The 12536-nt window shown below is 39.5% G+C and overlaps 1 protein-coding gene across 11 annotated transcripts in view; it reads right to left on the reverse strand.

Annotated features, from left to right (window-relative positions):
* MACF1 (microtubule actin crosslinking factor 1) overlaps positions 1-12536 on the reverse strand; it is a 333835-nt gene that overhangs the window by 44338 nt on the left and 276961 nt on the right. For all 11 annotated transcript variants that reach the window (XM_061122317.1, XM_061122312.1, XM_061122316.1 and 8 more), the window contains 9 exons: positions 9952-10113; positions 9623-9793; positions 8813-8979; positions 5359-5518; positions 4676-5002; positions 3245-3329; positions 2510-2751; positions 1624-1830; positions 153-272 (listed from right to left, as the gene is read on the reverse strand). In XM_061122317.1, coding sequence (XP_060978300.1) covers positions 153-272; positions 1624-1830; positions 2510-2751; positions 3245-3329; positions 4676-5002; positions 5359-5518; positions 8813-8979; positions 9623-9793; positions 9952-10113 — 1641 coding nt within the window. The remainder of the gene's footprint in view (positions 1-152; positions 273-1623; positions 1831-2509; positions 2752-3244; positions 3330-4675; positions 5003-5358; positions 5519-8812; positions 8980-9622; positions 9794-9951; positions 10114-12536) is intronic.

Raw genomic sequence — 12536 nt, forward strand, 5'->3', positions numbered from 1 at the left:
TAACCAAATATTTATAATATTACATCTCTATCCACCATCACGACTCTAAATCATTCTACTTGACTTGAGATAGCCAGAAACTCTGTGCTCGTCACTCCAAGTGACTGATGATTCTTCTAGCTCAGAACGAAGCGACTGTGCCAGTGACTTACCTTCTGCACCTGCAGCTGAGCTGTGGTCTGGTCCTGTTCCAGGCGAATTGGACCCAGGGCCATCAGCTTCCGTTTTGTTTCAGCAACCCAAGCTAGCTCTGCATCAGCAGCTTGCTCATACTGACAGACATATTGAAGAATGATGGACATATTACAGCCAGTGTCTTCCTTCTAAGAATTCTAACTTATTCAACACAGAAAGGCCTAGATTTTCAGTAATGCAGTTTACATCTCACAAAATAAAGCCCAAATTGGTGAGAACTTCATAAAAGTCACAAATTCAAGATGCAGACAATTTAGCATTGATTATATTTCAACAAATATGAGTTGACCCTATTTCAACTTCCTTGGAAAGACATTACAGAACCCAGTCAATGGTCCCATAGCTGGAAATAACAATGGAAACTAAGACTCTTCAAAAGAAATACACTTTCTAATGAGAGTACTTTTATGAGGCTGTGCTCTCTTTCTGCCAATCTTTTTTCCTATCCACAGCAGTAGTCATATGTTTAACTACAAACTTAACATGGCAGCAGATGGCTGAGTCAAGTTAACTTGGAAGTACCCGCTTAGCTGAAGAAGTGTAAGATCCCAGAAGAACAGCAAACCTTTAAATGGAATGCAGTACACAATGACATGTCACACACAATGACATCAACAACAAAAGGACATGTTCTATGTGACCATTGTTTAATAAGGGCCCCTCAACCTTTTACCTCTTCCTTATCAATGTTGTCAAATTATACTAATATTTAAAGAAAAGTTCCCAAGTGTGATAAATCTCATACTGAAATATCTGGCCAAGGTTTGGAGCCAAAACAAACTTCTGTGGGGTTCAGAAAGCATCTACTTATCACCATGAACCCAAGGGGTCATGTTATATTATTTTTTGTACCATGGCACATTAATGTGTGCCATTAATAGGTGCATATCCACCTACAAAGAAAAACAAATAACTTTTCCCAGAAAGCAGGAAGGAAAAATGATTGAGGGAAACACGACACCTGTGTTTACTGGGAGGCTTCTATTTTGGATGGCTCTGCTATTTTGGTTAGCATATTTGATAGTAATTATAGTTCTTGGTTCTGTCCCCTCTTCCATCTAATGCTGAAACAGTTGATTATGTCAAACTGAGACTGATGCATTTAGACCTTTTCGGTCTAGATATTATCTACCCCCATCACCATCTGCCTCTAAGCAGGGCATCAGCAAGGGAAGGGCCCACACACTCTCTTTCCCAAGTTCTTTTCTCCTCAAAGGGGTCATGTATCTTCAGTCAAACCTAGATCCACCCTCACATAACTTTACTGAACCACTTCCTACCACTGAGATAATTTGTTGCATCAGATTTAGCTTGATCTCATTTATTCCTATTCCCGAAACTGTATGTATGTGGGTCATAGTTTTGTACTTCCCATATATATATCCCTGCTGCCTAAAATATTAATGCAGGGGTGTTTTTAAAGATTACCTGTTGTGATCTCTGAATAGCAGCATCAATTTCATCCACCCTTTGTCCAACAGTGTCACTGACCAGTTTGTACTGCTCGTTGGCGTCGGACACAAGCTTATCCAGCCCTTCTCTGGCTCTCCAGGGCACCAGCTCTAAGAGAGCGCGGCTCACCTCATTCACTGTGTCCAACACCAGCCTGTGCTCCATGACCTCCTTCTTTAGTTCCTAAAGAGGGAAAAAAAGTTTTCAGGCCATCTCTTGCTAAATTAAGGACATCAGCAGCTGTGCTGGGTGGAAAATGCTCTCTCTACCACACATCCCAGCAGGGCTCTGACCTCCTTCCTTCACTTATTTTTTTCTTGTCTCAGATTTTTCAGTCACTCCACAGCCTGACTTTAGGCTCAGCTGCTTAGAACTGTCAGCAAGACTTTTCAGGCCAGGCTGTCTCTGGGTAACATGAATGGTGTTTCTTGTTTTTTTTCTCCTTACTTCAATAGAATGATAAAATAATGCTTTAATCATAGGCATTTATTTACTTCAACAAATGCACCGTATTTTTGTGCATCTAGAACTGCACAAGGTACTGCAAGAGAATCAGAGATGACTATGAGGTACTCTTTTAGAGAGTGAAGTATGACCGTAAGTCCTAAAATGTTCCATATGAAGCAAGCTTCATAGGGTGTTCAGATTCAATCTTTTTTCTTCTTCAGACCATGACAAGAGCTCTTATATAGGCCTGTCCTTATGTCAAAACTTATTTCCCACAAATAAACAGAAAACGAGGCAGACAGAAATTTTTGGTTTAGATTTCAGGTAAAGATAGTTGGTGTAAAACTCAAGAATTTGAACTTCAGGATTCTAAGAGAGAAATTCTTTCCCTTTACAGTGTGGGGTGTCAGCTCACCTTCTGTCTCTGCTGAAACCGGGGTATTTGTTCCCCTGTGGGGGACTGTCCTCCGCTGGCTGCCAGCTCCTCCTCTGCCTCCCTCAGCCACCCGGTCAGTTCCTCATATGTAGACTGGAACTTGGTGGCCAGCTGCCGGGCTTGCTCTAAGGTTCTGAGGGCCTTGGAGCTAGTGACTGTGATGTCTGCATAGCGAGTCTTTATGCCATCCAGCTTCTCTTGAATGAGCAATACCTCTTCACCTGTGGGAGACAGCACACAGTTTATTCATGTCTAATAGGCTACAAGGGAGCCCTTTTAACCTCTCTTTATTCAAGTCAGAGCTTAACTTTTATGGATACTCTCTCCCTATGGCAGTGATTTCACCTAGCGTCCCACACCAAGGGAAGTGGGAAAGAAACCTTCAATCAATAAAAGAAATGACTTCTGAGATTATTAGGATCTGAGTTTGACTGCAGGTTTTTCAAGACACTTTCAGCATCTTTCAGTAAATGCTGGTATTCAACATATTGGAAGGCAGGGAGAGTTTTCATCTATAACCAGATCTGATACAATACAGTGTTTCAATAACAGATTTAGCAGGAAACAGGAACCCAAGCCCCACTGGCCTGGAAGCACGTGGTAATACAATCAGTGAGTACTAAGCTCCTCCTATCTACAAAGAGAAGTGGCTAGTGCAGGGTGTTGATTAATGTCTGTATGACCAGGCGCTAAGAGATGCACTTTTCAAAGTACCTGTGGTTTGTTTTAGAAGAGCCTGACCGTTTTTAATAGCTTGATCTACATTCTTCTTTCTATTAACAATTTCTTCATTTAAAGCCTGAAAGGAAAGAACACCATTAATCCTAAAACTATGACACAACAAAGTGGAAGAAATGCGAGCCCCTTAAGAGACCAAATTTAAAGTAGAGATGAATATCAGTTTAAATATGAGATATTTGATTCCTTCGTTTTCTCTTTGGTTACCCCTTTAATTACTCAATGGGGAAGGAAATGGCAACCCACTCCAGTACTCTTGCCTGGAGAATCCCATGGACGGAGGAGCCTGGTGGGCTACAGTCCATGGGGTCGCAAAGAGTCAGACATGACTGAGCGGCCTCACTTTCACTTAGTTACCCAAAACAATGAAATCAGATACTTATAGGCAAGTTTTCTTTTGATGAGAAGAGATTTAGGACTTAATCCGCTTTACTAACCTATTGGTACCAAACCTGAACCCAAGAAAGGTAGAAGCAGAATTCATCAAAAATGTCTAAATACGTCCAAAACAAAGGATAAGGCATAAAGTTCAAGAAAAGAAAATCAGCAAGAACAGGCCAACTTAAATCAGAATCCTAGTTAAAGACTCTCAGTATCTGAAGTCAATGAAGTAGAAGAATCTAAGATTATTATTAATAAAACAAACAAAATTGCTTTGCTGATTTTACCATTTCCAAAGAAATTCCCTAAAAATAAAACAAAAAGGGCAAATTGTTGTTTCTACTAAGATGACCCAGAATCCCTGTACTTCGAGCACATAAATTCTAGAAACATTTAAAAGTTACCACTATATGATCAAACCCTGAGCACTGTTAAGTAATCTGGTTTTCTTAAAGTTTGGGCATCCCTGGTAGCTCAGATGGTAAAGAATCTGCCTGCAATGCAGGAGACCTGGGTTTGATCCCTGGGTAAGGAAGATCCTTTGGAGGAGGAAATGGCAACCCACTCTAGTATTCTTGTCTGGAGAAGTCTATCAACAGAGGAGTCTGGCAGGCTACAGTCCATGGGGTTGCAGAGGGTTGGACATGACTGAGCGACTAACACTTTGTTAAAGTACATACTCCTCTGCATAATTGCTCAAGTGGTAGCTGAATGACACATTCCCGAGTGGTGTAAAACATGAATTGGAATTGAGATGGCCCCTGATTACACTCTGGATCACCTTCTAGAATTAATGATCCGGTTTGTTAAGTATAAGTATTTCCATGGACTCATCAAAAAATAGGTTAGTCCTTAGCAACAAGTCTGTAACTAAGCACTTGTGTATAAAATAAACGTAAAATGTTTGGAATTTTAAAAAAAGGGGGGGAATTGAGCGAGAGAGAGAAATGAAGAATTAAAATGACATGAATTAAAATGACAAAATAACTTAGTAACATAACCAATAAGAATGGAAAGTATGAATACCAGGTGGTCAGCATGCTGCTTCTCCAGGACATCCTGTCTGTAATCCTTTACGAACACTGAACTGAGCTTGTCCTCAACCTCGGCCAGCCAGTTGAGCACCTCCACCTCATCCTCCCCGAAGAGCCTAGCATTAGACAGTGCTTGTTCAAGCAGGGCTGCTTTCCGACAGCACCGGTCTTGAATCTCACTGAATCGGGCCTGCAACGAGTCTAGCCTTTCTGACAGCACACCCTGCTCTGCGGGACTTGTCAGGGAGGAGAGGGACTGCCCAATTGTGACTGCCTGGTGCACATCTGTTGCATGGCTTTCTATTTCTTCCTCCAGAGCCTGGAAATCCAGATGGAGAAAATGAATAACAGAAACAAAATAAATGAAAAGTAAACATGAGACAATGAATCACAAATGATATAATAAATTAAATAATAATATATAAGTTTACCTACAGAAGGGTAAAAATAACATAAAAACAGAGAACAAAAAGCTATTTTTTCTGATGGTAGCCTCTAAGTCCATTTCTATTTTTACTTGAAGAATGTGACTAGTCCAATTAATAACTGGACCATATTTTAAATTAAACTTATTTAAAAAAACCCCACAAAATACATCTTTTAGAAAGCTGCAGGAAGTTTTCTAGGATTTCTGATTCCAGTTTTGTGTTTTCATTTACTGTGACTACTTCCTACCTTGTGCCGAATGATCTGCTGCTGTATTTTAGCAGTCTGGGTGCCAACAGGTTCTGAGTTGGCGAGCTTTTTCTCTGTCACAGATAAGAAGTCAGAAATAGGCTCAGCTGTCTCATGGAATTGTTTGGCCAGAACCAGGATATCTTCCAGCTGTTTCTGCCTACACGAATATATAGAACAAGCTGCTCAGGCAAAAAGTCACATTAAAACTGTTAACAGTACTATATTCAGTAAAAGACCGATCTTAACCAGGCACATTTGAAATATCAATAGCAAACAGAACACCTTGCTGTTTTAAAGGCTTTCACAAGCAGTACCTTATTTAGGTTCTGTCATGACCTTGTACGGCAGGCAACATTATGCCACTATTATAAAGAGAAAACCAAGCCTGAAGGCTTTAAGAAAGATCCGTCCCGATTGTCCACAGGGTAGCGATGGTACAGTGAGAATTAGAATCAGACCTTCCACTACTCTTTCTCCTATGGGATGGAGCATGTGTATCCTCTGCACATGTGACCAAAATAATGTTTAAAGGAGTAAGAAATCCATCAGTCTTCATTTCTCTTTTCCCTGTCATGGTTATCTTCACTTAAGATGAAGAGAAAAGGCAGTATTTGAAGAGCACAAGTAGATCAAGCTATGAACAAGAACTTTCTTCCTGTCGCCCCCAAATCAGTCAGGCTTCTAGTAATTTCAAGACTCAGAGTATAACTTTGAATTCTGATTTAAGACAAAAAAAATAACCTCAAACTAGATGAATTTGTTAAAGGAAATGGCAGCCAAAAGAACTATGTACTTTATAACTGGAATCTTGAATCTGGAATCTTAAACCTTATTTAACATAACAGCCACACTAAGTGTGGACTTCAAATACCCTGTAGATTAAAATCAGCCAATTACAAAGGAGAGGGGAAGCCTGAATGCTGAAGGCAGCCGAAGAAGCAAAAGACACAAAAACAACCATAGAACTATATTAGAACACACAATAACCATCAAAGGCCATAACAATGACTCTGGATCATTAAGATCAGACTAACTGCTGTGTTATTTGAAAAGGGGCTGGGTGATGGGATGTACTTTTATTTCAGTAAATCTTTACTAAACATCTGCTTTGTGCCTGGTCCTATGCTGGGTACTTTGGACAAATTTATATTAATAATAAATGATTTAATATAAAGACCTGCCATTTGAATTATCTGGAAATGTAATGTTTGAGTATAAAGAAAAATGTATTTCTAGATGCTATTTTTAAATGTCAATATAAACTACAGAATTTCCTTTCTTAGTTTATGTCAACCTTCAAACTATATCTTCAATCAATACAACTAAAAACTAAAACATAAAATATAACCTTAAATAAATTGCTTGGTGGATTATTTTCATTGGTTAATGACCTGCTTAAAGATTTTACTCTTTTTGCTTTAAACTTTTAAAAACACTTTTAAAGTTTTATATTGCAGTACAGCTGATTAATAAAATTAATGTTAGTTTTACTAGTATTTCAGGTTTACAGCAAAGTGATTCAGTTATACATATACATGTGTCTATTTTTTTCCAAATTTTAAATTTAAAAAATTTAATTCTTAAAGAACTGTCCTAGACTTCTAGACCTTTCTGACTCATCTATGATTCCAGGATCTGAAAGTCTGAAGAAATCACTGTAACAGGACTTGAGGTAGAAAAGAGAAGAGCTAAAATAATTTGGAGGCATCAAAAATTCAATATTAAAGAAACTAAACAGAATTCTTTAGGATGCCTTAAAAAATGATGTTGCTCTTGGTATTTCTCTTTAAAACACTGGTCCATAAACTGTGTTCGGAGCATGGAAGCAAGTAGGATAGAAGAAAAGAATCATAAATAGACACATTAGGAACAATCATGACTTTAGTCAGCTTAAGGACCTAGGAGGTAAGCACAAAAAATAATGACCTTAATACAAGGTACACATGAAGAGTTAGGACAGTTAAGAGGAAGATGAAACTATTCTATGCTTGGGAATAAAAAAAAGCTTCATAAAAGCAGGGGAGATGAACAAAAGTCTTTCATGGAAGATGGAACACCATCAGCAAAGACAGAATTAGAAAACTGACAGAAGACACTGTAGAACTGAATATGGTTTACTTTGGCCATAAGAAATGAGAATAGCAGAAACTAAGAAAGGTGGGTTAGGGCCACCTTTGAATGGTGAGTTAGAGACACTTTATTTTATAGGCAACAGGCAGTCAACAGATGTCTCTGATTGTGCAGAGGGAAGGCCTGAGGGGAAGCAGCAGTAGAGTGGTTAAGGTTAGATAGTTAGGAGGCTGCCCTCAGACGAGCTACCTCATGGGAACGAGCCCAAGGGAGAGTTCGTAAGTCATGAACTGAGGCAAGTAAGTTGGAATCAGAAATGGATGGAGAGGAAAGATACTGTAGATGTAAAATGGACAGAATTTAGTATCCTGATAGATATGTGACACAAAGTAGGGGAGGGGAAAAAATGGTAAAAAGAAAATGAGGCTGAGGCTTTAAACCCAGGTAGTTGGAGGGTCAATGGTACTACTACTGGAAATAGATGAAAAGAGAGAAGAAATAACGCAGTGCAATTTGGAAATGAAAGTAAGTTGAATTCTTTCTTTTGTTTCGCCTACTAACATGGGCAAGTAAATACTCTGTAGCTCAGATGAGAAACAAGCAAGCCATGGACAGGTAGAAGTAAAAAGAGGGGATTATCTGAAGACTACCCATAGCTACCTAGACAATAAGTGATCAACTCCATGACTCTCATACTCATTCCTGATTCATTATCATTTACTTTTAAAACTGGGAACAGTATCAGCTGAAAGTAAAGACCCAGTGTGACTTACTAAGATCAAGTGACACTGGACTGATAGCTATGGAAAGAGAAAGAAAGCACCTCCATGGAGGAGAAGTACACTGCCTGCCTGCAGCTTCTGGTGAAGACAGTCCATGCAACTCTTGAATGTTCATTTAATAGAACCACAGGCTAGCTCCTAGATGTAGGAACATCTAATACTGGGATAAGTTAACAGAAAATAAACATGATACATTTCTTTTTTCTTTTTTTGATACATTTCAATTCCAAGTATCAAAAACATTATTTATAAATATTAATGGGGAAAAAAAGAAATCTGTTTCCAAAATTCAGAAAATTACTTGGCTGGATTGTAGGAGTCCACGTCTGTCATTTGGAAGCATGATTATATTGCAACTGAACACCACCACAGAGCACTGAGTCTCCCAGCTCTCAGAACCTTACGGAAGAGCTGAGGCTCATTTCCTGAGAGTCACTCTGGTTATGAGGATCATCTCTAAAAACTTATCCCTCTTCAAGGTAAAAGCCTTTAAACACCTCCAGAGCTCCATGAGAGTCATCCAGGGGCTTTTACAGCATCTGAGAGACACAAATCAGAAACTGCCTCTGACTTCTCCCTCAAAAGCCCCTTGGCTTTACCTGGCTGCTGCCTTGCTGAGTAGTCCAGTCCATCTACTTTCAAGACTCTCCAACTGTCCAGTGATCTTCTCTCTATCAGCCAGCTCAGCTGACTGTGCTATTCTGCCTCCTTCTGCTTGAAGCATGTCTACTGTGGCCTTTCGATCATCTAGTAGCCTCTGGAGCAACTGATGGACATGTTTAAAGAGAATGAAAAGTGATAACATGGGGTCACTTTAAAATCTGAAACAAGGAAAACATACAAAATCCAAAAACCTCACCTCACTGAGCCCTAAGTTTAATTGAACAGGGAAGTTCCCCCCCCCCCCCAAACCTGAGGCAAAAACATGAGATATAATTCCTACCACTCATATAAACTTTTCCTACACTCAGGTTTTTAAATGGAGCGGTGACTGTCATTATGTGACTGAAAAGGAATTTAATTTGAACCAAGAAAAAAAGGAACTGAAATGGAAATTAAACTGAGGGGAGGGAACCAGAGAGAACCTGTATATCATGTATACATGATATACAACATCAGTTAGAACATTGCTGACCCTAAAAACACTCAAAATCTCTTAAGATAAAGTGGTGACAAACACTGAAACAGGATAAGTGAACAAGCAAAACTGCTCAGTTCAACATATGGCATGGTAAACTAGGAGACTACAAAGGTGATAAAAATCAATTTCCATCTTTCTTTTCTGGATCACACAAGGTAGGTTAGGATTCTACTAAACTCCTAACAGTGCTCCTGAAACTATAAGCAAATTGTGTTGTCTGTCATTCCCTTCGGCTGTTACAGTTCACTGCCCCAACATTCTCACTTACCTTCTGTTCTTGGATCTGGGCTTTCACCACTTTATACTCAGCAGATGGAGGCTTCTGATTGGCTATGAGCTCTTCAGTGTCTGCCAACCAGCTGAGCAATGGCTCCAAGGCATCTTGGAACTTCCCACAATGCAACAAAGCCTCTTGCAGTTGTGCGATTCTTTGTGCAACCTGTTTCACAGACACAGAGGAGAAAGGGGAGAGTTCTGAAATGACTTCTCATCCCTTTTTGTTACTCCAGGTTGGAACTGCTAAAGTTTTATTTGCATTCAGGTGCCGTGGAAACCTGAAATTGCCGTATCTTTTTTCTATGCCCTCCGTTCACTCACCTTTTTATTTAGTGTGTTCCACCGAGCGTTGATCTCTTCCATGTCATGTTCCAAACCCTGTACATCACAGTTTTTTCCGGCGCTCTGAATCAAGCCCTGGCCAAGTCCATTCACCTGTTGCAGTTTCATCTGAAGAGGATCCACCTGTTCTTTCTGAAACATCTAGATAATTGTAAGCCAAAGAAGATTTAATCTATAGGCATGACAGTGACTGGTTATTCCTGGGGGAAGGCATGCTTTAACAAAGGCGGGCCAGGGGGTAACAAGAGAAAACAAGCCACTTGTACAGAAAGTATCAAGTAAGAATGTGGTTTCACATTTCAAAATATTCTCCTATGGACAAGCAATTACAGAGTTATGGCACTACTTAGGCATTTAACCATGACTCATGGTTTGTTTCTGTTGCTAATTTTTTAATGCAAAAAGCTCTTGAGAATAAAGAAGCATCAGCCTCAAGATACCATGAAAGTGTGATGCATTATCAATCCTAAATGGGAAGGTTGATACCAAATGACTAGTACTTAAGATTAAAAATACCTTGGGGAATAGCTTTAACCAACCATGATACATGCAATGCTCTTTTCTGACTAGGACTAATAATTAACCAAAACACATTAATGGTGTGAAGAATCCCAACCTCATAGCTTAATACCCCCGTGGCCATTTAATTCCATTCTATTCCAAGGGCACAGACCACAAACAGCCAATAATCTTGAAATAGTATTCCTGATTACAAAGGGAAGTGGGCCAGTATTATACAGAGATGTCCTTAACAACTTCAGACATATTTTAAGTAAGACTCAGATATACATAAAATATCTTTAAAACAATGATACTATATATCCATGTTTACCATGAAACAATGGAATTTTATAACTGTAAACAAGTGTAACAAGCAATGTGAGTGTTTCTTTCTAATGCAGTCAAGGTCCATTATTACTTAGAAATTTAGAAAAGGAAACAAAGAGAACAGTACTTCTGCCACTCCAATGGTATTAAAGAAAAAATGAAATAAATATTTGTCCCTAAGATCAGATTTCTCTCAATTGTCAGAGGATAAAATCAGCCACATTCCACTAGTCTGGATCTATTTCCATTCTTTTTTCTTCCATAAAAAGTTCCTTCAAGTTCAGGGAAACAGGTGAATCAATGAAAGCTGAAGACATGGAAGAGGACAAAAATAAATGCAAAAGAAAATTATAAGTTTGGGTAAGACTAATTTTGGCCTATGTGAGACCACAGATCACACTAGGATTAGGAAACTGATTCTAGAAAGAATGGTCTGTGGCTGAACAAGTGAGTCACGAGGAGGAAAGGCCCCAGGGAACACTGAAAGAGGAAGGTCATAGAGGTAATTACCAGTGGGCTTCATTTTATACTATAATTTGATTACACCATATTTTGTTAGGCGACACTACACAGCAGTTCAGCTAAAAATGGCTGTTACTCCAATAACATGGTTCCTAGAGAAAGCGAGTGCGATGATTCTACTTTGTATTAAACTTGCTTTCACTGAAGAAAAATCAGAGCAGAGGGGAAAAAACAACATGGCTGTGGGAGGGGCTGGAAAGGTGAAGACAGCAGAAATGCCTAAAGTACAGAGGGAAGGTGTCCAGCACACCGAAGAGCCCCCATTTACCCAGTAATTAAATCCTGTCTCATGTTGTGACTGATATGTAATTTTTCCTGTGTTGTCCAATATGGTAGCCAACAGTTACGTGTGGCTATTTAACTAGAAATTCAGTTCTTCCACCCCACTAGCCTGATTTCATGGGGACAAGGGGCCAAAGGCCATGTGTGGCTAAGGGTCTAAAGTACTGGGCAACACAGAATACCTCCATCTTGGCAAGAAGCTCTACTGGTATCAATGTAAATCATACAGAAAAGTAAAAACGTAATTTAAGTAGCTTGATAATCTCTTCCATATAATAGAGCCAATTCTTTTCTTAAAATTTGGGTTTACTTTGTTTGTGAACATTTCACATAACGTATTTGAGATTTCTTCATTTCCCATGTCCACTCTATGGATTGACAGGGAATGGGTACTTGTCTTTTTTTTTTTCCCAGAAGTTTAAAAATATATGAGAATGCCTCTATATACTGCTGCTGCTAAGTCACTTCAGTGTCCGACTCTAAGCGACCCCACAGACGGCAGCCCACCAGGCTCCACCGTCCCTGGGATTCTCCAGGCAAGAACAATGGAGTGTGTTGCCATTTCCTTCTCCAATGCATGGAAGTGAAAAGTGAAAGTGAAGTCGCTCAGTTGTGTCCGACTCTTCGAGAACCCATGGACTGCAGTCCACCAGGCTCCTCCGTCCATGGGATTCTCCAGGCAAGAGTACTGGAGTGGAGTGCCATTGCCTTCTCTGCTCTATATACTAGTACCCTTTAAATATTCATAGTGAACACAAGTGAACAGAATGTTAAAGAAAATAAATCTGAAAACACTTGCTCCTTTCTCTTAATTCCCAAATAAAGCTGTTTCACAAAACTTGTGCTTTTAGATACATTAAAATTCCTACTCCTTAGTATTCCGTGGCACATGGACTGTGCCGTGTTACCAACTAACCAGTGCTGGCAGACAT

The sequence above is a fragment of the Dama dama genome, chromosome 20 (genome assembly GCF_033118175.1).
Source record: "Dama dama isolate Ldn47 chromosome 20, ASM3311817v1, whole genome shotgun sequence".
NCBI lineage: Eukaryota > Metazoa > Chordata > Mammalia > Artiodactyla > Cervidae > Dama > Dama dama.